Below are 26,309 nucleotides of genomic sequence, written 5' to 3' on the forward strand. Positions count from 1 at the left end.
TTAGATATGGCACAGTCATTAATGATAGCAATCAATGCAATTAAAACAGCATAATTCTCAATTGAATTAAAGATTAAAAATATACTTAAATTTTTTTCTCACATATCAGCATGGCTGAGTAACAAAGGACTTCATAATTAATCCTTAACGTCCTAGAATGGAGCATTTTATTTCTGGTCTGTAGGGTTTATTTGGTGTTGCAATGAAAATTTCCCATGATGCAGTGGAGGGAGGTTTTTAAGATTAGAGCTTCGGAGTCAGACAATTCAGTCAAAGGGTCATGGACAAAGCATCTGGCCTCTCAACACCCAAGTTTCTTCATCTATAAAGAGGAATAGTAAGAGTGCCACCTCGTGCGTGTAGTGAGTAACAAAATAGGGGGGGGAAAAATCAAAGTGTTCTTTAGATTTAACAGACTGATAGAATTCTATGCATAAATGCATATTATAAATGATCATCTGTTACCAATCTAGGGATCTTGAAATCTTAGCTGTCACTTGGACTCTACACTGCATCTGGATATTAGAAAAGGATTGGCTATTTTAATTATTGACACTTTCACGGTCTTCTTATATTATTACTACCATCTTCTCTGTCTTAATTAAGACTATTTATTTTAATTTGACCATTGGAAATATGAAGCATATTTGAGTTAAAGAGCTTTTGGATATAAGAAAAATGCAACCCACTCAGATTAAATCAAATATAAAGGTGACAGTAGGGGCTGGTAACTGGTTGGTATTGGGATGCAGTGAGCATTCTTTCAAATAATCAAGAGATATCATCTACCAAATAATAGAAAATGATTGCAAATGGAACTCAATTGAAAAAACTCTTTGTGTCAAGAAATTCTGGTCTCTCTCTCATCCCAGCTTTTCTGGATACACAGACTATGTGCCTGGCTTTCTCACAGAGCCAGTTTTCTCTATGCACCCAATTTGCCATGTTTCAAAATGGCTATCTCATCTGACAAGGCTCACCATCAACCAACTCAGCTTCTCAGCTCCTCAATTCCAAACATCCCTGAGAAAAAAGAAGCCAATAGGTCAATATGGCCTTCCTCAATGAGGTTACACAAATCCAATGTCACAAAGTACTCTTTCCCTCATCCAGTCAGCTGTGGCCAGGAGTGGAGCAGGATTATGTCAAACAAAGAAATTGAGAAAATTCCCTGTGGAAAATGTGTGGCTCAAATTTGAAAAAAAAAAAAAAATGATGTCTCAGTATAAAACATAATTGAACTAGAATCCTCCTAGGCAAACTATAAATGTATTAGTGCAGAATTAATTTTGATAGAGTGGCTACACATGTCAAACATATGATAATTCTCTAAGTTCACTCCTCTCCAGTCTCACACAACCAATTTGTTTCATTGCCATAGGTTCTCTTGGCACATTGCCTGTATTAGTCACCAACTGCTGCTATAACAAATCACCATAAACCCAGTAGTAGCCTAAAACAACCCAAATGTATTATCCTACAGTTCTGGTATAAGATATCCAAAATGGTTCTCTCTGAGCTAAAATCAAGATGTCAGCAGGGCTACATCTGTACTAGAGGCTTTCAAGGAGAATTCATTTCCTTGCCTATCCAGGCATCTAGCGGCTACCTTTATTCCTTGGCTCATGGTCCCTTCCTCCATCTTCAAAGCCAGGACAGTAACATCCTTTCTTCTTTCTGAGCTCTGTTTCAGTCCTTGTATCTTTTCTCTTTCTGATCTTCTTGCCTCCTTCTTATAAGGATATATGTGATTACATTGGAAGCACCCAGATAATCCAGGATGATTTCCTCAGCAAGAGACCCTTACCTTAATCATATCTGTAAAGTCCCTTATACCAGGTAAAAGAATATATTCACAGTTTCTAAGAATTAGGAGATGAACAAATTTGGGGAGCAGGGCTGCCATATTGCTCAACATAGAGCAGGGGTCTTCAAACTACGGCCCGCGGGCCACATGCGGCCCGCAGAGGAGTCTGATCCGGCCCGCCAGGTTTTTTGGGCAGTGAGCACAGCCGAGGTGTTACAGTAGGAATTAGTAGTTCATATAGTCCGGCCATCCAGCTCTCTGAGGGACCGTGATCTGGCCCCCACTTTAAAAAGTTTGAGGACCCCTGACATAGAGTAAGAAATCAGTAAAATTTCTGGTGTTAATTTATTTAGTTAACATCCCTGCTAAGTGTGCTCATATTTTAAATCTTAAAGTGAACAAGAAATTCTACATAAGCCTTCCTTTTTCTTTTATTTCTAATACTTGAGTCCCTTACTAATCACCCAAAACTCATACTGTGGCAGATATGAAAATGCACTTGAAAAGTTGAGAAATACAGAAATATGTGATTTCAGTTACCAGCTCAATCTCTTCTTATTAAACCTTGAATACTTGACATTTGAAATAGAAAGACTGTGTAACAATTCCATTTTGTAAAATATTCTTCCAATTTAGCAACACAGGATTTTATAAGCTTCCAAATGTCTTCTAATCAAGCTTTAAAATAGGGAGTCAAGCACACACACACACACACACACACACACACAAAGGGGGGTTCTTGGAAAGAACAGTGACAAGGAATTTCCAATTCTTTTCATGCTCCTTGAGAAAATATTTAAACAGAAAAAAAAAAACAAATTATGGCCTTTCTGAGTTAAAATGGTTCCAATTGCTTCAACAGATCACCGCACAAGAGTGAACAGCTGCTTATTGAAATTCTCCCTCCTGGAAGGACCTCCGGTGCCCTCTTGTTCATGGAGAAGTCTGTGATATTAATCAGCTATGGTTTTACAAAAGCTGGACAGACATAAGAAGCTCAGTGCTGGGAATATGTGATGCTCACATGAGATTTGCATGAGTGACTTCCCCTCGTTGTTCAGGTGGCCCTAGAGATTCCAGTCCCACCACTACCCCCCCTCCAGCTTTTCTGCCTGCTGCCCCTGGACTACTGGTTTGCAATGTTTTCCATTAACTTCTGTCCACTTGAAGTTGGTTTGAAGTAACTTGATATATTGCCATTAGTAATGTTCACCATTCTTTATTTGAAAATCTTGGGGGCCAATGTGTTCAAATTTTTTGGATTATAGAAAAGAAATACCATAAATTAAGTTTAACACCGCTGTGGTATCCCTTAATATTTCTGCAGTAAAATATATAAACATCCTCATCAAGCAGAAGAAAACTGGAATGATAAAAATCTTTCATATCCATTTAGGGCAACTTTTGCTGCCAAATTAGTTTTAGAACTAAACTCACTAAAAAGGATTCATTATTCACAGACTTAAATTTTAGAATTTCAGATAAGGAATTATGGACTTATAGTATAAGCTGATGGGTTGTGTTTTTGTTTTGTTTTTAAGTTTTTTGGGTTTTTGGGAGGTTTTTTTCCCAACCAAATGGAACCTCAGTGAAAACTCCAAACTCCTAGAATAGGGGTGTCGAACTCAATCAGAGAAGGGGCCAAAATCTAAAATCCAGCCTAAATCACGGGCCGAATGGTTTACTGAACAGTCATAAACTGACAATGTCATAAACTGACAGCGGAGTGCAGTGATGACAGCGCGGTGCGGGCCACATTGCAAGGCCTGGCGGGCTGGATTTGGCCCGCGGGCCTTGTGTTTGACACATGTGTCCTAGAATCATGGATTAGAATAGTGGACAACATTGTAGTGATGGAGTATGTTCTACTTCATTTTACCAACAAGGCAACTATAGCACAAATAATAGAAGTCATTCGTTGAGGTTGTAAGTGGGTTGAGAAAAGATACTGGGTTTTTTACATCAGATGGGGTTGAATCAGCCCTAATGAAACCTGTCATTTTAGCAGATTTATACTCAGACTTACTCCCAGGTTGCCATGATACCTTCTGGTTAAAAAACCCCCTAACTCATAGGACTATTAGAAGCATTCAATCAACACAGTGAGTTGCTCATAGGACATCTCACTAAAAGCAACCTTTCCTGCCCTGAGAGTGATTTTTATGATTGCTATTGACCTAATTTGATTAAAGTCAGTAAATGATTATTGAATTCCTCCTGGCAAGGCACTGGACCCAGTCAACAGGGATAAACAAGACAGAGTTATCTCCCATTATACCATAAGCAATTTGAGGGATTGTCATATCTTTGTTATGAGTACCAAGCACAACTGACACACAGACAATTAATACATGACTGTTGAATTCAACTCATGTGTTCACAGTGTAACAGGGGATATGATAATGCTAAGAGAGAAAGAAGAATGTGAGAAATACTCGAAGAGTTTTACAAAGTGCTATGAAAATATAAAACAGGATTTCTTCTGTCTAGGAACAGGGGGAGATTTTTAAAAAGAGGAAACATTTGTGTTAGGCCTTAACAGGAGGGTAGACATTCAGGGGATATAATTGGGAGTTAAGGAAAGACCATTTCAGGCAAAAGGAAGAACTTAAGAAAATTCTGACAAAGGTGGAAATGCATAGGTCATACCCATGGGGGAATTGCAGCTTGTCATGAGTCAGGGATGAGTTAAGACTAAGCTGTGAAGGAGTGTAGCTGTACATTGAGGCTTGGGGTGACTAAACATGTGTTTAGGTTGGTTTGTTTTTAGCAGGTATGATGTAAACCAAGTGACTTGTGCCAAGCTTTAGGAAAATTGTTGTAGTAGCATTTTGCATAAAAAAATTAAAAAACAAAGAAAGAGAGTGAAGGTAGATAGACTTGTCAAGGGTATATAAAAAAGTCCTTCATGAGAATGATAAACACCTAAACTAGGGCACAGGCTAGGAGGGGAGAAGTCAAAGAGACATAAGTAGCATGGGTCACATTTGACAACCAACCAGATGTAGAAAGCAAAGAGAAGGTTGAAAGATAGCTCTTAGTTTTTAGACCTGGGGGGTATGGTGGTGCCAGAGAACAGAAAGGATACAGGTGATGGATTAAGAAGGTAGAAAAGTATGGGTTCATTTGAAGAACAAATGAACTTTTGTTCAAAATAAAAAAAAAATAAAACTTGCTAGTGATGTCAAGAAAGAAGACATTCAAACAACAGCAGTTAGTCATAGGGCTAACATCTTTAGAATCAAGCAATGGACCTGCTAATCTTATGTTCTTCCCATTGAATAGAGGCTACTCTAAGGCTGTGGGTGACATGTGAGTCTATGAGTTGTGGTTCCATGTCACAAGGTAGAGACCCCACCTGACATAAAATGAGCATTGCAAGTGCACAAAGCTCTTAGAAATTGTTATCAGATGTTGTTCTTACTATGTAAACAAGGAATCAGATCACTTGCTCACACAGAACCCCATACTATCAGTAAAGGCTCTAGGCTGGAAGTGTGCTGAGGCAAGCAGGTCCTTCCCTCAGGTGCCTGCCATTGCTCATCTTAAAAGACTCCTTAAATTTTGCAACTTCCACACCTCCCTTACCTTACCTCCCTCCAACACTAGGAATAGTGTAAAGTCTTTTCTAAGACAAAGTAGCAATAAAGGTTCTTTATTAAGAGGCCATTATGTTGTAGTGCAGGGGTCACAAACTTTCATGTAAAGAACCAGAGAGTAAATATTTTAGGCCCCTAGCCTAAATGCTTCAGCCCCAGCTGCTCAATTCTGCCACTGCGTGGGAAAACAGCCGTAGACAACATGTAATGATTGTGCATGACTGTGTTGTGATACAACTTTATTGACAAGAATAGGTGGCAGGCCAAATTTGGCCCTCGGGTCACCATTTGCCAGCCCTGTTGTGTGGAAGGAGGTAAACTGACCTTAGATTTAATTTCCAGATCCACCATTTGCAAAATACCTGGATTTGGATGTGTACCTCTGTAAAATGTGATAAATTTACCTTTCAGAAAAATGTGTGATAAATACCTCATAATTAAGTCTTTCAAATAGGGCCATGGTCAGCAAACTGTGGCTCTCAAGTAACATGTGACTGTTTGGCCCCTTGAGTGTGGTTCTTCCACAAGATACCATGGCCTGGGTGAGTCCATTTTGAAGAAGTGGTGTTAGAAGAAGTTTAAGTTTAAAAAATTTGGCTCTCAAAAGAAATTTTGGCTCTCAAAAGAAATTTCAATCGTTGTACTGTTGATATTTGGCTCTGTTGACTGATGAGTTTGTAGACCACTGAAATAGGGCATCATCCTTTGAATTACAAGGCATAATACAAATAATAGCTAACACTTATTGAGTGATTCTATGATATACCAGCAAGTGTAAGGACTATTTTATTGAATCTTCCAACAGCTCTTTGAAGTAGGAACAAGTATAGTATGCCTTTCTACTTGTAGGGAAACTGAGGCACAAAAAGATGCCAAGATATGCTTATATTGATAGGAAGTGACATAACCCTAGTACGTAGACTTCAGATGTCTTGGTGCTAACCTTTGTGCTAGTTCATTAGCCCCATGAATTCAGCTCCTACAAAACGCTCAGAATCACCTAGAGTTTCTAGGGCTTTTCCTAATTCTTCCCTGTGCAACACAACTGAAAACAATGTATACACAACTCCTGAAAATTCACCTGCAGGTTAACACTCCAGTAAGACCTTATGGAGTTAAAACATTTATTCCAACCCTCTTTCTGCCCATCCATTCCTTATCCCTCCCAACGAAGATCTGCTGTTAAGGCAATCCAGAATATTATTGAGAAAGATAATGCAAGCCCATTTCAAAAAAATGTATCCCATAATCACTCCCAAAACTTGCAATTTCCAAGCTATGCGGCAGAATAGCATACTGGATTAATTATGCCAGGCTTCAGCAATAACCTTGAATTAAAGCTGCAACCTTCTATTTTTAAGAAACACTTGCCTTTCTGGTTGATGAAACCTGTCGTCCCATCAGGTAACAGACGTGACCAGGAAAGAGAGAAGCGGTAATGAGTCAATCCAAGCTGTTTGATACATTTCAAATCTTCCTCCCACAGAGTGTAGCTGCCACAAGCTACATCACCAGTCTGGTTCTTGAAAACTCTCTCTCCTCCCTGATGGGTGAATGTGTCCCAGACACTAGGGCCTTTTCCATCTGCATCCCAGCCTCCTGAGAAAAAGAAAATGAAACACTTACACTCTTGACATCCACGGGCATATGTGGAATGTAAATATTTGTCGCCAAAAGAACATACCTCATTAACTCAATGTACCATATTTATAACTTTAAAATATGCTTTTACAATAACATGCGCGAGCCGGTTATGTGTTCTGCTGTCCTTGATCCCTGAAGCTGACTGGTGGCAAATGAAAAATTATTGCATAGTGCTGCCACATAGCAGGATTTCATGGTTCATTATCTGAGGATCTCCTGGCTGGTCAAATCAGGCAGGCGCTCGCTCAAAATGTCTGAGTTAAAGACATCTCCTTATGAACATTTCCCGTGGCCATGACTGACACTCTCTGTCCTTGATGTCTATGACCAAGTCTTGAGATATTATCTTTGGTCCTCTATACTTGAAGACTATTCTCCTGTTATTTAACAATGAAGCTTGTGATTTGTAGGTAAGGTACTGGTTCCCACCATGGCTGGGATAACCTGGTGCCATACATTCATTCATTCATACGACGTTGTGTGTGAGGCACTATACTGAACACAGGAGACGGGGGGGGGGGGGGGGGGGTTGAACTCTGATGTGCTTCCTGACCTTGGGAATTTAGCTTATAGGCACCTGGGAAACAGCCAACCCAAAGGCCTTCGCCAGGTAACCAGGGAGTGGCCTTTATCCAGATGTGGGCCCAAATCAGAAGTCTTACAGAAACGACTTAAGACTGAAGCATAAAAGAAATGCTGGATTATCAAAGTAAGGATGGGTGGAAGTTAGAGAAAAGGAGAGTTAGGATGTGACTAAACTCAGAGGAACAGAAAGTAAAAATTAGGTTAGATTCATTAGGTTCATATAGAAATTGTGTTTAAAGAGGTAGTCAGAATACATTTTATGGTATAAAGAATTAATTCTTTTTAAAAAATCCCATGACTCCCTAATTCCCCTTCAAAGTGGACACCCTGCAGACAAACTCATATATTTTCACAGAGAAATTATATGAGGCAGAGAATCTATAACATATTGAGGCAGTATAGTCTATAATAGCAAAATCCTGGAAACAACTTACACCCTATCAACAGCAGAACAGATAATTAATTTAAGGTTTATCAATAGAGAGGAAACACTAATAAACACTGAAAATGGATGAATCAGAGAATAGATAATAACCTCCTGCTATGGTCTGAGTGTTTTCATCCCACCCAAAATGTATGTGTTGAAATCCCAGTGCCTGATGTGATCAGTTAAGAGGTAAGTCTTTGGGAAGTCATTAGTTCATGACAGTAGAACCCTCAGGGATAGCATTGGTGCTTTTACAAAAGAGGCAACAGAGCTCCACAGCTCCCTCTGCCATTTGAGGATACAAGTCTGTCTGCGAGAGAAGGTCCTCACCCAGCCATGCTGGCAATCTGACCTTGAACTTCCAATCTGACCTTGAACTTCCAACTGTGAGAAATAAATCGTTGTTGTTTATTAGCCACCTAGTCTGTGCTATTTTGTTATAGAAAAATCAGATGGAATAAGCTACTCTGAAAATTATAATGTTCAAGAACAACAAAAGAACAAAAAAATCAAGACACAAAAGAATACCCAACCAGTGTGCCTCAGTTGTTGAGCATAGACCTATGAGCCAGGAGGTCATGGTTCCATTCCCCTTCAGGGCACTTACACAGGTTGCAGCAGGCTCAATCCCCAGTAGGGGGCATTCAGACGGCAACCAATCCATGATTCTCATTATAGATGTTTCTTTATCTCTATCCCTCTCTCTTCCTCTCTCTCTAAAGGCAACAAAGATTATATATATATATTTTTAATTCAAAAGAATGTATACAAAGGTGAATAAGTGGAGTATAGATGTTTTCAGAACAAAGAAACAATTCTATATAATACTGTAATGATGAATACATATCATTAGACCTTTGTCAAAACCATAAATGTGAACTTTATTTAATAATTTATCAATATTCCTTCATTAGTTACAACAAATATTCCACACTAATGCAAAAGGTTAATGGTGGGGTGAGTTGGACAATGGGTTATATGCTAACTCTAGAGTCTAGACCATCTGCTCTATTTTTCTACAAACACAAAATTGCTCTAAGATAACAGTTTTCACTCTGTCATTTCAAAGAGTATAAATATATAATATGTTTATCATGTTTTGTATATTTGAAAATATATGATAATCCATGTATTCTTAACATATACATATAATGAAACATGCCTAGGGGTTATAAAATTAGGCTAGTGGTAACATTTGATTTCCAAATCCCACACTCTTAGCTATTATGCCAGATGGAAAAAAATAAATAAAAAAGAGAACAAGAGAATCAGAAACACACACACACACACACACACACACACACACACACACATAAATAAATGGTAAGAAAAATAAAAGCCTAAAAAGTTGGTAGGATAAGGTACTACTAATCACTTATGAGAATGCAAGTCAATGGTATAAACTCCCCAGACTAAAAAGAAATATGGTCATACTAGATTTTTTAAAAATTTTACTTCAGTGACATGCTGTTTACAAATTCACCTATATTTCTATAAAATATACCTAAATTGGGAATGAAAACATATATAAAAAATATCCCTGCCCACCAAAAAACAGCTATGGACTGAAAAGAATAAAGCATTAATGAAGATAAAGCAGTCCTTAGATAATGATAACACTGTTTTAATGTGCATGCATCTAGAATTTAGTTTCAAAATATCTGCAACAAAAACTGACAAAACTAAAAAAAAAAAAAATGACAAAAACTGAAAAGCAACATTGACAAACCGACCTTATCATGGGAGATTTTATTTAACATATGAGTTTTTACCAAACATTAAAAAAAAAAATGTTCTTCTTGCACAAATCATTCCAGAAAATAAAAAAAAAGTTTATCAACTCATTTTATGTGGGTAGAATAACCTTGATACCAAAACCTCTCTCAGTAACTGAGAAAGAGAGAATAAGGATGAGATATATTAACAAGCTTGATCTAATTGATATAAATGACACTGCACAATAATGAACACCACTACTGAAGAATACACTCCATTCTTCTCAAGCAGACAAAACCATTATGAAAGTCGAGCACAAATTGATCCATAAATAAAGACTCCATAAATTTCAAAGTTTGGAGAAATGACTATGACAATATCTAATACACTGTGTGAGAGTTTAATGTCTAAAGAACTTTAGAAATCCCAAAAGTTCTGATATCTGGAAAGGTACATCTGAACAACTTAAAGAAGACATTATCGTGGTCACCAGAAAACATTAAAAACTAAGTAGCAAAAAATAAATATTAAAATATTGTGTGATATATTTTTAAATATTTATAGAGAAAGCTTTAATGCACATAGATCAGAAGCAAGCCTCAGAGTTAGTGGGCTGGGTATCTCACTTTAAAGTTTTAAAGAAAAAAGAAGAAGAAATGGAGGAGGAGGATGAAGAAGAGGAGGAGAAAGAGAAAACGGAATGTGACATAAGTAGGAGATATATAAGATAAGATCAGAAATAATAAAATAGAAAACAAATCAGGATAGAGAGAATTATCAAAAGCAAATGGTAGTTTTTTAAAAAGTCTAACAAGATATAATAAACCCTGAAAAATAAAATTTTAAAATGAAAAAGAAAATGTTAAAGTATTAGTAATGCAAAGGAAAACATAGCTACAGAAACTACAGTGATTATACTGATGAAACAGTGTATTGTTTCTAAAACTTTGAAAAACAAATGTGGAAAATTATATGGAAATGATAAATTCTAGAAATTAAAACATCAAAATTGTCTCAACTAAAAATAAAACACTTGAAAGATATTTTTAAACTATTTAAAAATTAATCAGTAGTTTATATGTCCCACAAAAAAAAATGCCATGCCAATTGGTTCTACAACTGAGTACTAGTAAACAGAACTCTTGCTAAATAGTCCAGAAAATAAAATTAAAAAAAAAAAGTCTCAACTCATTTTATATGGTTAGAATGTCTTTTATTCTAAAAGTAAAAAATGGTCCTACAAAAAAAAAAGTCATAAGCCATTCTCACTCACAAATACAAAAGTAAGTAGATAAATGGAAGACTTTGTAAATAAAAAAAAATCAAAATGGAACTGCAAGAGATAAAACTACAAAACCTAAAAAGAAAAATGTACCAGATGGAATTAATGGTAGATTAAACATCACTGAAGAAAAGATTAGTACACTTGAAGATATAGCAATAGCAACCCTTGAAAATAAAGCACTATATATTAAAAAAAAAAAAATCATCAATACAATAGAGGATGAGTAATCAATGGGACACTTTTTCCCCCCCATGGGATACTTTTAATAAGCTTCATATGCATGCAATCTGAATCTCCAAAGGAAAAGAAAGGAAGGACACAGAAAAAAAATATTGGGAGATGAAAAATATAAACCCATAACTCCAAAATCAATGAGCCTCAAGCACAAAACAAATGAAGGTAAAATGTGCCAAAGCACACCTTAATCAGACTGCTCAAAACTGGTCATGAAGAGAAAAATCTCAAAAATAACCAGAGGAAAAGGACATGTCTAGAGGGAAAAAATTAAAATACAGAGGTTTGTTGTCAAAAAATAATGCAAGCATGGAAACAGGGGAGTTACATCCTTAACATAATGAAAGGGAAAAATCTGCCCAATTAGTATAACCTTGGTAAAAATGTGTTTCAAAAGAAAAGGCTAAATACTTTTCCAGACATACAAAAGCTCAAAGAACTCATCACCTGCAAACCTTCTCATAATACATTTTGAGATATCAGATGGGAACATGAATCTACATAAAGAAGAGCACCAGAAATGATAACTAGATGGGGTAAATATGTAAGATGTTTATTATTTAAATCTCCTTAATAGATTATTTATTGTTTAAATAAAACTAATAATAATGTAGCAGAGCATTGATAATATGTAAGTATAAAATGCAAGGCAGCAGTAGCACAAGGCGAAGATAGGAAAAGTGGAAGTAAGCTGTTATAAGAGTCTTTAATTATATCACAGGCTAGTAACATAGTTTAAAACAATGTCTTTGATTACACATGAAGTAGTAAAATATCACTTGAACTTTGACCAATAATCTCATTAAATGTAAATGAGTCTATACAACCCAATTCAAAGAGATCATCAGATTGAATAAAAAACTAAACTCAGCCATATACTGCATACAAGAAACTCACTTCAAAAAAAAATGTTAAAAGTGGGTTTGAAAAACATGTACCATGTAACACTAATCAAAGAAAACTGGAGGAGTTCTGTTGATACAAGTGTATATTTCAGAGCAAGAATATTATCTATATATTAGAGGCACAGTGTATGAATTCGTGCATGGGCGGGGTCCGTTGGGGTGGCCTGCAGGTATAGAGTCCTGGACTTCCCCAACCTTCATGGAATGGGTGCCCGATGCAGGGCTAGAGGCTGACGAGAGCACCACTACAGTGGCACTAGCCTCTCCCAATTGGGACTGACTGGGTGCGAGCCCATGACAGATGCATTGTGGCCAGGATGAGCTAACCTAACAACCCAACAACCCGTGGAACAGTCACTATGATGCACACTGACCACCAGGGGGCAGATACTCAATGCAGGAGCTGCCCCCGGTGGTCAGTGCACTCCCACAGCAGGAGGACAACTCAACTGACCAACCCATCTGGGCAGCCTTCCAGCCCAGCAGCAGCCACTCACTCCCTCAATAGTCTTGCAGATCCAATGTCTAGAGAACTGGCCAGGCATCAATGAACCGGACTAATGTTACCAGCACAATCCTGACAGCTCCTCTGGTCTCCTGGAAGTTGGCCTCAGGCACTTTGCGGCTGCTTCCCATTCCTAGAGGTTCCCCAAGGAAAAAAAACAATATAAAAGCAGCCACCAGGTGGCTCCCAACAACCGGTGTGAACATCAGCAGGAGGAATCTGGATCCAGGGCCAGCAAGGACGTCCCACCTCCTGCCCAGAGGGCCAATCGCATCCTAGCTCCCTCCCTACCCACCTTGGGACAGGCATCAGACACAGGGCTCATGGCTGCTGAGTACTGCTGTGTTGGCACAAGCCTTTCCCAATAGGAACTGACTGGAAGTGAGCCACAGCAGGTGCAGTGGGGCCAGGATGAGTGGAAGCAGCAGACAGGAATGGCAGGTGGTGCTGGACTGCCAGATGGTGCTGGACTGCCAGTTTTGGCCAATCCCTGCGGGCTACCCCAGGGACCCTACCTGTGCAGTAATTCATGCACTGGGCCTCTAGTCAGTTATAAGATATTAAAGGGGTCAATTTATCAAGAGGATTACATTTTTTTAAAAAAATTATTTACCGAATTCACGCTAAGCAAAATAGGGCAGAAAGAGAAAGACAAGTATCACATGATCTCATTCATATGTGGGATCGAATGAACATAATAAAATGTTGGATAAAATAGATCCAGAGACATAGAAGCATGGGACAGACTGTGGAATCTCAGAGGGAAGGGGGGTGGGAAGAAATTAACCAAAGTACTTGTATGCATATATGCATAACCCATGGATACAGACAATAAGGTGGTAAAGGCCTGGGGTGGGGGGTGGGGGGTTAGAATGGGTCAATGGGGGGAAAAGGACACAAACTTTCAACAATAAAGATTTTATTTTTAAATTATTTATTGAATGTTGAGAATAAGAGGGAGGAAAGGACAGAGAGTGAAACGGGGGTGGGGGGGGGGGAGGCAGAGAGAGAGAGGGAGAAAGATCAATTTGTTGTTCTACTTATTTATGTAATCATTAGTTGATTCTTGTATGTGCTCTGACCAGAGATGGCACCTGAAACCTTGGTGTATTGGGATGACACTCTAACCAACTGAGCTACCCGGCCAGGACAAGAGGTTTACAGTTTTAAATGTTTAAACACCTAGCCAAGACTGGTTTGGCTCAATGGATAGAGCGTCGGCTTGGGGACTAAAGGGACCCGGGTTCGATTCCGGTCAAGGGCATGTACCTTGGTTGTGGGCACATCCCCAGTAGGGGGTGTGCAAGAGGCAGCTGATCGATGACTCTCTCTCATCGATGTTTCTAGCTTTCTATCTCCCTCCCTTCCTTTCTGTATAAAATCGATAAAATATATTAAAAAAAATAAATAAATGTTTAAACACCTAATAACAGGGATTCAAAATACATGAAGCAACAAATGAAAGAAGCTACAAAATAATATACAAATCCACAGCTATATTTGGATATTTCGATTTAAAAGACCAACAACACTATAGAAAAATGGCCCAAAGATGTGAAGAGTTCCTTCACAGAAGGAGAAACACATGGCTAGCAGACATTTTAAAAAATGTAAGGCATCATTAAAAAACTTGGAAATGCAAATGGAAACCACTATGAAATACCATTCTACACCCACACAGTTGGCATACATTTCAAAGTTGGGCAATATGAAGCATTAAAGAGATTACTGCATAGCAGGAATGTTTATACACCGTAGGAAGGAGAACATTATGGAAGTAGCTAGCAAAGTTGAAAGAACACGTATATCAAAATCCAGTGAGTCATGTACCACCATATACTCTGTTTCTACAATGTAGACCAGGATAGATAGATAGATAGATAGATAGATATCCATGAAGCAACAACAACAAAATCTAAGCTGGAAACTGCCAATTTCCTTTGTCAGGACAATGAATCAGTGGAAGTATAAACAAACTAGAGCATAGTCATATACTGAAAGACTATACAGGAGCAAGAATGAATGAATAACATCTACACAGATCAACATGGATAAATCTCCCAAATATAATATTGAGAGGGTAAAGCAAGTTGGAAAAAATACATAATTTTCCACTTATACCATGTTCAAAACATGTAAAATTAAATAATAAATTTTAGTTGTGCATCCTCATGTGACAAAATCATAACAAAAAGCAAGGAATTGATAAATGCAAAATTCATACATTTGGGAAGAGGATTAAGGAGAAAATATTAGAGAATGGTTCTAGAAATATGGTGACTAAATGAATATTAGTTTTACTTTTATACTATACATATAAAATATAACTCATTTTATTTATATTTATAATGCATTTCATTGTTTATAATAAACACAATTTTTGAGTCTTAGCTCTCTGTCAGTTCTACACCAACAACTTACATCAACCACCTTATTCTTTCCCTTAGAACCATGGTCGGCAAACTGCAGCTCGCGAGCCACATGGGGCTCTTTGGCTCCTTAAGTGTGGCTCTTCCACAAAATACCATAGCCTGGGCAAGTCTATCTTGAATAAGTGACTTTAGAAGAAGTTTAAGTTGAAAAAATTTGGCTCTCAAAAGAAATTTCAATCATTGGACTGTTGATATTTTGCTCTGTTGACTAGTGAGTTTGCCGACCACTGCCTTAGAATAACCTTTAGATGTACTATTATTATTATTAATAAGAAGAACAAAAGAAAACTAAGACTCATAAAGATTAACTTTCCCAAGATCAGATTATCACATAGCTAATTACTGTGAATATCAAAATGTGATACACCAGTCCTACCCTGATTGACACCAAAACATTAAACTCTATGAAGTCCATAGTAGACAACTTAGGTGTCTCAGACTAAATGAAATCCTTCTTTGTGAATTAGTGTTTTAGTCCACATTTATGCATTTTACAAATAATAATTGCACATCCACTTTCCTTTGAGGACCTCACAATCCAGTTAATATTAGACAAATAAATCTTATGCCATATTAAGATGAGTTCTATGAAGATAGTGCAAAAATCAAGAAGCAAGTATTCAAGAGCTACTTCTGTCAGACAAACTTACCCAAGAGGAAACATTTTAAGGCAAGTGTTGAAAGAGGAGCAAGAGTTGTCACAGTGAATCCAATAAGGGCAAAAGCAAACCTGTCACTCAATGGCAATGTTGGAGGTAAGTGGCAGGAAGAAGGCACTAGGGGCACAAAGACCAGTTGGCAGATTATTTCAATATTTTTGCCAAGAAATGATAAGGTCCTATATTTTATTTTTTAGTAATTTTGGAAGGAAATGAAAATGTCTCTGAATTCTATGACATAGAAGGCATTCCCACAAAAACGTAAAATATTGTTATTAGCTACAAAGCTAACTATGGAAGACTTCCAAGGCTGCAAAGCATTGTGGGAAGAACACAGGACACAGGGCTGAGCAGCAGTGAGTTCAGTCCTGTCTCTGCCACTTACCTAACTTCTCTGTATATAAACACAAACTTCATGGGGTTCACCGTCTGAGCCAAAGCAAAAGTGCCTAGTGGGGTGATTGGCAGATGATATACATGCAATAAGAGTTTGTTTTCCCCTCTTCTCAACTCAATGCAACAATACTCATTACACTTACACAACAAGAAACCAGTTTCTCTTTCCTTCTTCTCTCTGTAGCCTACTACTGATATGAGGACACATGTAGGAAATACTCTCACTAATAATATATGCAATCTAGCCTGTGGTGATGAGTCAAGTACTGGGCTGGACTTGGTGCGTGGGGCCCCAGGCTTCCTGATTTAGCAGCCATCATTACAAAGAGGGTCTTGTCCCTTTCACTTTTACCACGACCATGTCCTTTGAGAGAATGCAGGCCTAAACAGGCCTCAGTCCTCTGCACAAAGTAAATCATGTCTAGTAATAAATAAATGTGAGTGTGGGTAAGTATGTGTGTGTGTAGACATCTTCAAAGCCCAACACGAACTTACAACATCATGTATTTTTAAAAATATATATATATATATATATATATATATATATATATATATATATATATATATATTTATTCATTTCAGAAAAGAATGGGAATGGATAGAAGATAGAAATATCAATGATGAGAGAGAAGTATTGATCAGTTGCCTCCTACACACCCCACATTGGGGATCTAGCCCACAACCCGAGCATGTGTCCTGACCAGGAATCGAATGGTGACCTCCTGGTTCATAAGTTAGTGCTCAACCACTGAACCATACTGGTCGGGCCCACACCATCTCTCCAGTAGCATTTTCTGAGTGCCTACTGCAATCCAGCCTTCTTTGGTGCACCTACTACACAACACACAGTGTTAGAGTCATCTTTAAAATATCTTGGCACTCTGTAAGGCGGGGTCCAATCTGAACTCACTTATCTGTGTCTTTCCAGTAACAAGACAGGATATGGAAATAGTAGGTGCTGACTAAAATCCTTGTGTTTGTGCTTCACATAAAATAGAAATGATGTTTGCTGCCTCACAGCCTCACAGAAATATGAGGAAGTTATCTTCAAGGCTGTAAATTATTGCAGTCTTCATTTAAAAGATGAAATGTTGCCAAAACCGGTTTGACTCAGTGGATAGAGCACCGGCCTGCGGACTGAAAGGTCCCAGGTTCGATTCCGGTCAAGGACATGTACAGTGGTTGTGGGGGCCACATCACCAGTGGGGGGTGTGCAGGAGGCAGCTGGTCGATGTATCTCTCTCATCAATGTTTCTAGCTCTCTATTCCTTTCCCTTCCTCTCTGTGAAAAATCAATAAAATATATTTAAAAAATAAAATAAAAGATGAAATGTTGCTAAAAATTCAAGTAATTGCCATTTGTAAGATATGACAAAAGTATTTATTTTTATCACTACCATTCATTAAGTGTATTCGACGTGAGTACTCTTTGTGAAACCTTGAAGTTGTGGTGAGCAGATACTCTGATCTAGAAGCAGCCCTCAGCTTAAAGTTAGTTCGAAGATAAAAGGGCCCCAAACTGACAAGAAAAATTACCACACTTCATGGAAGTGCATTTTACGATAGTGTCACATGAGGATGGTGGGTTCCAGAAGGAATGTCTTAAAGGGAAAAACAAACAAACAAATACCAACTATGAAGTATCTGATGTGTTTGAACATGTCAAGAGGTAATTTACATTTCTGGCAGACAGTGTGGGGATGAGTTAGTGAAAGAATCATAGAAGGGAGGCCAACTACAATAGACCAGTATTAACTCTAAGGCAAGAGAAAGTCCATGCAAGACTAATAGGACGTAAGGTATCTCAGCTCTACACAACATTTACATAAAACAATGACATCAAAACTGAATGATGGTTTTAAACAAAACTTGCTAAATATCCAAACTAGAAAAGTAGAGAATAGAAAGTTGGCTTCGTGAAGATGTTGCTATAAGCAGGCTTTAAAAAAAAATCTTATCTTAAATATAGGAAACCAGTATATTATATTTTCAACTAAAAAAAACAATTCATAGCTGTACATACATACTGTTTAGAAACATAGAAGTAAGTACTAGGAAAAGATGGTAAAGAAACTCAAAAGTTTTGGCTTTGGGGAAAATAAATAGTAAATAGAGTGGAATGACATAGAAAATAACCTGTCTTTGTTGTTAAGTACTCTAATTCTCACAGCACTTGAGTTTTTAAACTATGTCCATGTTACTAAAACAAAATTTTAAATTAAGTTAGGAAAATAAAGATAATCACCAGAGAAGGAAAATTGTAGACCTAAGTCCCAAACTAGCATGTGCTTGTTCAAGGTCAGGAGTAGTATGACTCCCAAAGGAGGATGTGAAATGGGCAAGTATGCTTCAGTTATCTCAGGACTGGACATGAAGAATATTTAGTGGCAGGGCCAGCAATGAGGTCCTACCAAAGGCTGAGGAGGCACACACAACCAAGAAGTGGCCCTACCCAATGCCAACAGCACCTCCTCTGGGGAACACTGTGCTAGATGGGAAAGAGTAAAGAGCTATATAATGCGGATGGGGAGGTAAAAGCGTGAGGGAACAAAATGAATAATGGTGTGGCAGATTAAAACATGGGTATTCATAAAAATCATAAATCTTGGAGTAAACAGAAAATAGAAGTAGAATGACTTTTAAGGAAGGATGTGTTATTAAAATTATCTTTAGAAAAAGCATACACCTGAAAACAAATATCTTTAATGCAGCAATTGCTTTAAAATGAATGATTCCTTGACAGATGGAGGCTGAGGTCAATGTCTGGAGAAGGAAAGTGACCAGCTGAAGAAGACAACCTTTATGTATCTGTGATAGTAGGATGCTCCCAGCCATGGAGAGGTCTCTGAAGAAGCCAGCCATAAGCATGTCCATGAGAAAGAGAATCAGCTCTAAATGTCTGCCAAAATCAAACCTTATGAAACTTTCTTAAGAACTTTTTATGATCTCATCTTCAACTAGATCAACCAGATTCAACCAGATCAGAAGCCATGGTAAACACTCAGAAATGTGAGCATCAGGGAAAGAAAGAAGGTAACTCACACCCTGACCTCTAATAGAGCTATGAAAGAGACTTAACCCTACATCAGACTTGAAGTTGCAGTATTTCAGAGATTAATTATTCTGAAGACCACAAATGAGACTATGTTTTGCAACCAGAAGAGGCCATATGTATCAGCCAGGGTCACAGCAGGAAACAGATGGCACTCATGCTGGGTAACTGAGAAGCATTTCACAGAAGGACTGTTTACAATGGTGTAAGGAGGGCCTGGGGATGGTGACTGGGGATGGTGACCAGGGATGGTGCAGGATCTTGGGGCTCGCAGCAGTGAGAAGCCATTAGGACGCATGATGGGGCTAGAAGCAGAATCTTTCTAAAACCTACAGCCAGTATTGGCTTCTGAGAGCTGTCTGGCAGGAGAGAAATACCGCCAACCCACTGCAATCCAGCAGGGAGGGAACCAGAAGAACAAACACTGGTTTGTCTCTCCTCCCACCTGATTCCAATGTTTCCTGCTAATGCTTCCCATCGATTAAGTCCAAACCCAAGCCAAAGGATAATGCTACCCAAATAGGCTGGTCGCCCAGGGCTCCGAACAGGGAGAGCTGGAAAGTAGATCCTGATGGGCAAACAAAATAACTAGTTCACAAGAAGACTTAAGGCCACCAGAGAAACAGTCCCCCTGTGTTTTCTCCTTAAGGAAAAGGAAGGGCTGACCCCACTAAGGAATGGGTAAACAAAAACAAAAACATACAGTGTTCTACTTGTGCTTGTACTAACATAATAAATAACAGACGTGACTGTGATTTAAATGTGGGTGTAGTGATGCAGAGAGGCAATCAATTCTTTTAGGAATGAAGAGTGAGAGAAAATATTTCAACCTGGGTTGTAGGACTCAATCTCCCAGACTCCAACACCTTACTTGTGTCTTTTGTTTTCTGAGAATCATGTCTTTAACTACAAAGATTTCTCAGAGTCCCTCTGCATGGACCTCAGTCCCATTTAACATCCGTGGCTTTTTGTCTTAACTGCCTCTGCCTCTGCTATTCTGCTGCAACTACTCTTTCATCTTTTGATTAAGAATCTTTGTATGCAGCCATTGACGCTTGGGACCACTCCCTCTAGTGAAAGGCACTTGCCTCTTTCTTTGGCAGAAAACCTCTCCTCTCCTTTTCATCCATCAGAGCATTGCATGAATCTAAGCTAGCTTCAGCTTCTGATTGCCACTATGCCAATCTAAGCCCCACTTAAAAGGATAGAACAATATACTGGAAGAAAGCATTATCCTATCTAATAAAGAGGGAATATGCTAATTGACCATCACACCCTCACAAATATGGCAACACCCACAGCCAATAAGGAGGAAATATGCTAATTTACTGCCATGTCCTCAAAGTTCGTGGTGCCCAGTCCCCTCATCCCTGCCGGCTGCCCAGGGCCAGCCCGAGGCTCTGGTAACCAGAGTCATCCAAGGCTTGCACTGCGGCAGTGGCAGCAGCAGAGGTGTGATGGGGTCATTGTCTTCCCATGATCATTGGGTTGCCTCCTGCCCCTGAGGGCTCCTGGACTTTGAGAGGGGCCAGGACAGGCTGAGAAAAGCCCTCCCTCCCATGCATGAATTTTCATGCACCAGGCCTCTAGTGATAGTAATAATAGCTATCATTGATTACGACCTTATAAGCACTTTACATCTGTAGGGAAGGAAAGTGTTTTTCTTGACCCTCCTAGGGTTCCTGGCTAGGTCTACAAATTAAACCAACAAAGAAAGAGTGATAGGTAAAAAGCATGCAGATGCATTTAATATAAGAAAATGAAGACCTAAAGAAATACTAATAGTTAGACACCTGGATGGTGTGGCTTTGTGGTTGAGCATTGGTCCAGGAACCGAGGTCACTGGTTAGATTCATAGCCAGGGCACATGCCCAGGTTGCAGGCTCAATCCCCAGCAGGTGGCATATAGGAGACAACGAATCAATGATTCTCTCTCATCACTGATGTGTCTATATCTCTATCTCTCTCTCCCTTCTTCTCTCTGTAAAAATCAATAAAAAAAATATTTTAAAAGAAAAGGAAAGAAATAGTTAAACCTGGGTACTTTATGCCAAATATGATGAAGGGTGGACAGTCATGGAGGCATATTGTAGGTTAAGGAGTGTGAAGTAAATGTATTGGGTCGGCAAGTAAGTAATTGCGGATTTTTTAAAGAAAATCAAAGACAATTTTTTCATGGAACTAAATAACTTTATTCTGTAATGTATTGCCCATTTTGATCAATGACCTTTTGCCATCTTTCAGGCAGCATCATAATCCCACGTTCAAAAAACTTCTGGTTTTTATTAGCAAAAAACTGAATCAGGTACGATTTGACATCATCATCATTATTGAAATTTTTACCATTCAAGGAGTTTTGTAAAGATCGAAACAAAAAGTAATCAGATGGTGCAAGGTCAGGACTATATGGTGGATGTGGCAAAACATCCCAACCAAGCTCCATTAATTTTTGCCGAGTGACCAAAGATGTGTGTGGCCTTGCATTGTCATGATGGAATACAACACCTTTTTGATTTGTCAATTCGGGCCGCTTTTCTTCAACTGCATTGTTTAATTTCGTTAGTTGTTCAATGTAGACATCAGAATTGATCGTTCGGTTGGGTGGTAAGAGTTCAAAGTAGACAATTCCTTTGTAATCCCACCAAACTGATAACAAAACCTTCTTTTGATGAATATCAGCTTTTGATGTTGTTTGAGTTGGTTCACCTGGCCTGCTCCACGATCTTTTCCGCTTCATATTGTTGTAAACAACCCATTTTTCATCGCCAGTTATCAGTCGTTTTAAAAATGGATCATTTTCATTACGTTTCTTTAGCAAATTGCAGCTGCTAATGCGTTGCGTTAACTGTGATTCTTTCAGTTCGTGAGGAACCCATGTATCAAGTTTTTGAACATAGCTAAGTTGTGTTAAGTGATTTTCAATGCATGTATGTGATACATGAAGCTTCTCTGCAATCTCACGTGTTGTACTGTGACAGTCCGAATTGATTATTGCTTTGATTAGGGCGTCATCAACTTCAACTGGACGACCAGAGCGTCTTTCATCTTTGAGTGAAAAATCACCAGAACGAAATTTGGCAAACCAATTTTGACACTGCCGTTCTTTTAAGGCTTCGTCACCATAAACAGCACATAACTTTTTATGAGCTTGCGATGCGTTTTCCCTTTGCGGAAATAAAAAAGCAAAATATGACGAAAATGTTCCTTTTGATTTTCCATTTTTCAACGAACGCCAAACGAAAACCACAAAACAGATCAAAAAACTTTTTTTACTGATTAACAGCTGAATAGCCAACTATCAAATAACAAAATGTGTTTTACATTTGTACTACGTCTGCAAACTAAAAATTCAACTGAAGCCATATGTGTGTGAAACCCGCAATTACTTAGCTGCCGACCCAATAGTAAATTGGGGGAAAACTTATTAAGGCCTGTTAATTCAGATTCTCCTCAGGGTCCCTATATTCTCCTTCAAAGATAGAAGGTGTGTCTCACATAAGTGTTTTATAACCTATTTCAAGGGAGAAGCATGGAGTGAAGGTCACGGTGACGTTTCTGTTATTGCTGTTTTCTCAAACTCCTTCAGCTTCCAAGGTGCCATATTTTGGGGTACTATGTCCTGACCCCATCATATGTCTTATTCCTATTGATATCATCCCCATTTATATATAAAGAAAGCTGAGGTTTCCTTGAACTCAAAGATTTGGAAAAGTTCATAGAGCTGGTAACTGATGAAACTAACATTTAAGCTGTTGTCACTGAACTAAGACGGTGCTTTTGACTATATCCTCTGGCCTTTTCCACATATGAACTTATCTCCGTGCCTTACTATACTTGTGGCTTCAAAAATTCACTCACCCTTTCTGTGCCTCCGTTTCTTCAATGACAACATGAAAATAGGACAATACCTGGGTTGTCTTCGTTGAAGAGTTGTTGAGAAAATTCATTGGATGCACTGCTGGCATTGATGCATTTAGAATTGATTCGCTAGGAGGTGAGTTTGGGGGCTGTCCCTTCTCCCCTAAGAAAAGAACCAGTGGACTGACTGGTCCTTTTAGGAACCCACTTTATTTCCATGGCCTCCTTGAGGACCCAAGTCCTAGTTCCCTTTCCTGGCCCACCTGGCTGCACTGGCCCTGAGCCAGAGACCACTCAGACCTGCTGGGTGTGCCCAGGGAAAGCCACCTCCACAGCTCTGGGTCCCCTGTTGCCTACATTCAGTAGTCACTCTGTCCTCAGCCCCTTTAGGAAGGCACTCTTCCATTGCAGAGCTTTGGGGCAGGAGGTAAGGGCTCCTGGACCAAATGCCCTTAGGGGCAAGTACTTTTCTCAGAGGCCTTTTTTTCTGTTTCCCTTGAAATAAAAACAAGTTTTCTAATTGCATAACTATGAGACAGGAGATCAAACAGCAGTGCTTAAAATGCAAAAGACGCCCTGCTTTCAAACTGCTATAGCCCAGAAGAAACCCTCTGCAACTCTTACATCCTTTAACTCTTTCCTCCCTCTGCTGCAGGAAAATTACAGAGAGCCCCTTGCGATGCATCTGTTACTTCCTAGTGACCTCACATGGGACATAAAATACCCCAAGTAACCATGAGTCCTGGGAATTTTCCTGGTCTGATTCCAGAAGCAAATGAACCCAAGAATTTTAGAAACACTAATTTTATTTTTGTATCAACTCCAAATCACGGAGTGCGATGGTACAACACAACTAACCAAAAAGTGGGTTCCCTAAATCTATTCTCTGAATTAGAGCCGGTAAATTAAATCTGCCTGTCAGTTAAATTCAAATGCCTTATTTTAATGAATTCTGTTTTGATATGTTTCGAGGATTCCTATCTAAACCTGGCATTCGTGAAAATGGTCGCGTGACATCCTTTCTTGACACAAAAGCACAGGCTTCACACTCAGCTGGATCTTTCTTTCATCAGACCAACCATAGTCAGGGATCACACATGCAGATACTGCGGCAGGGCTCTGGGGTTTGAATACTTGTCCCCATTTCCCAAGAGAAGTGAGAAGATCTGAGGGTGGGCAGACCAGGAGAGCTTGACCTGCAGAGAGGCAGGTCATATCCAGATACTCACACCTAGAGAATTGTGAGCCCGCCAACAAATGGAGCAAGAATTCCTGGCAGCCTGCCAAATCAGAAATGTGGAGTTTTATTTTTTTCTGCAATTAAAAAAAAAAAAATTATAAATTTCCCACATACTAATTCATCCTGGACAACTTCACTCCTTTAAGTCTGTGTCCTCATCTATAAAAATGGAGCAATTATATAGAAAGTGTGTAAAATCTCTGGCATGATGGCCAATAATAGTTATTTAAAAAGGCAGCTATGATTGTTCTTGGTATTAATCTTTGCATCCCCATGATAGCAAGCTTTTTCTATATGTACTTTTTAAAATATTTTCAATTATCTCATGACTTGCTATAAGGTATATTTAGATTTATGCACCATACCCAAATGCATTTAATGACAGGCTATGTCATAAGGCAACAGTGCTATAGTCTTTGTCTTTTAGAACACTGCACTCAGAATCAAAGTGTCACATAAATTAAAAGCCCAGCGTGAGGTATTATTGAGTCAGAGTCCCTGACTGCAGGACAGAAGAGCCATCCATCTCCAGAGACAGGTCTACAGTGGGAACCTCTGGATCTTACGTGCCTGTATGGGATCTATATTTTGTTATCCTTGAAATGGTTAATCAGAGAGGTAGGGGAATCTGAAATGTCACAGCAAGCTTCTCTTGGCCCACTGTCACGTTTCATGAATTCTCAAGCTGAACCCATTTGGATTAAGCAGTGACCCAATCCAAACAAATCGCTTCTGTGCCTCTTATCTTCTATAGCTATTTCCGTACCATCACATCTGCATTGTATGGTGCAGGGAGGTCCATTACGTTACTAGGCAGTGTTTATGGATAATGCTTTTTATTATTTTTTTGAGGCTCAGATTTCTCACAATAAAGTGATAGAAAACTAATGTGCAGTGAGTAAAATAATTTTAAAAAATGGAGCCTAGCCAGCTTGGCTCAGTGGTTGAGGGTTGACCTATGAACCAGGAGGTCATGCTTTGATTCCTGGTCAGGGCACTTGCCCCAGTTTCTGGCTGATCCCCAGCAGGGGGCGTTCAGGAAGCATCTGATTGATGCTGATGTTTCTCTTTCCCCAATGTTTCTATCTCTCTCTCCCTCTCCTTTCCTCTCTGAAATCTATAAAAACATTTAAAGAAGAAGAAGAAGAAGAAGAAGAAGAAGAAGAAGAAGAAGAAGAAGAAGAAGCAGCAGCATAAGGTGCATGATGTCAGTCTGGGAATCCTCAGAGCAATCTCATGGATGAGAGATGATTTCTTGCAGCCTTTAGGTAAAGACCCAATTTACATTTCTTTGCAGACACCAAACTAAGAAAACATTAATTGCTGTCAATGCCTCTGGCTTTTAAAAATATTCCTAAGATTGAAATAGTTACCTGGAGCAGACATTTTATTTCAATGTCATAGGTCAGGCACATTGGCTAACACCCCAGATAATATTGATGGACCATCCAAATTTAAAATAATGTTTATAGAATTGATTTATTCATTCATATATAGAACACCCACCCTGAAGTATCTGGGACACTGAACAAGGTTTACATAAATCTGACTGTTTTTTTCCTCTGGGCCATTTGGCTCAGTCTGGTAGACCATAAATATTCAATAATACTTTACAATGACAAAGCATCTTTTATGCAAACATCTCTAAGCACATTATTCACCAATATTGCAATCTCCTTTTTAACCTACTGGTAAAGTCACAGAAACTAATTGACTTTCTTCAAGGTCCCACCACAAATTGTTTGTTCTGTAGATTAGAGTTCAGGTGTCCTGATCTTAGCTATGACTAAAGAGAGAAACAGACAAAAGCATTTGTTAGGTGCTGAAGCTGATGACCTACACTAAATATTCCGAAATTGAATCTATTAGGCAAAATGTCCTCCTTAAAGATGTTAAATGTTGGGATGCATCCAATTGAATTTTATAACTTTTGTTCCAATTTGCCCAAAGGCCATTGACGATTTT

At 38.7% G+C, this 26,309-nt stretch overlaps 1 protein-coding gene across 2 annotated transcripts in view; it reads right to left on the minus strand.

Moving 5' to 3' along the window:
• The window catches only part of LOC311631793 (cytosolic beta-glucosidase), a 216,206-nt gene that overhangs the window by 68,741 nt on the left and 121,156 nt on the right, over positions 1 to 26,309 (minus strand). For both annotated transcript variants that reach the window (XM_084902327.1, XM_084902328.1), the window contains one exon: positions 6,778 to 7,005. In XM_084902327.1, the coding sequence (XP_084758453.1) occupies positions 6,778 to 7,005 (228 nt within the window). The remainder of the gene's footprint in view (positions 1 to 6,777; positions 7,006 to 26,309) is intronic.

Source organism: Pipistrellus hanaki (assembly GCF_964339955.1).
Source record: "Pipistrellus hanaki genome assembly, chromosome: 1".
Lineage (NCBI taxonomy): Eukaryota > Metazoa > Chordata > Mammalia > Chiroptera > Vespertilionidae > Pipistrellus > Pipistrellus hanaki.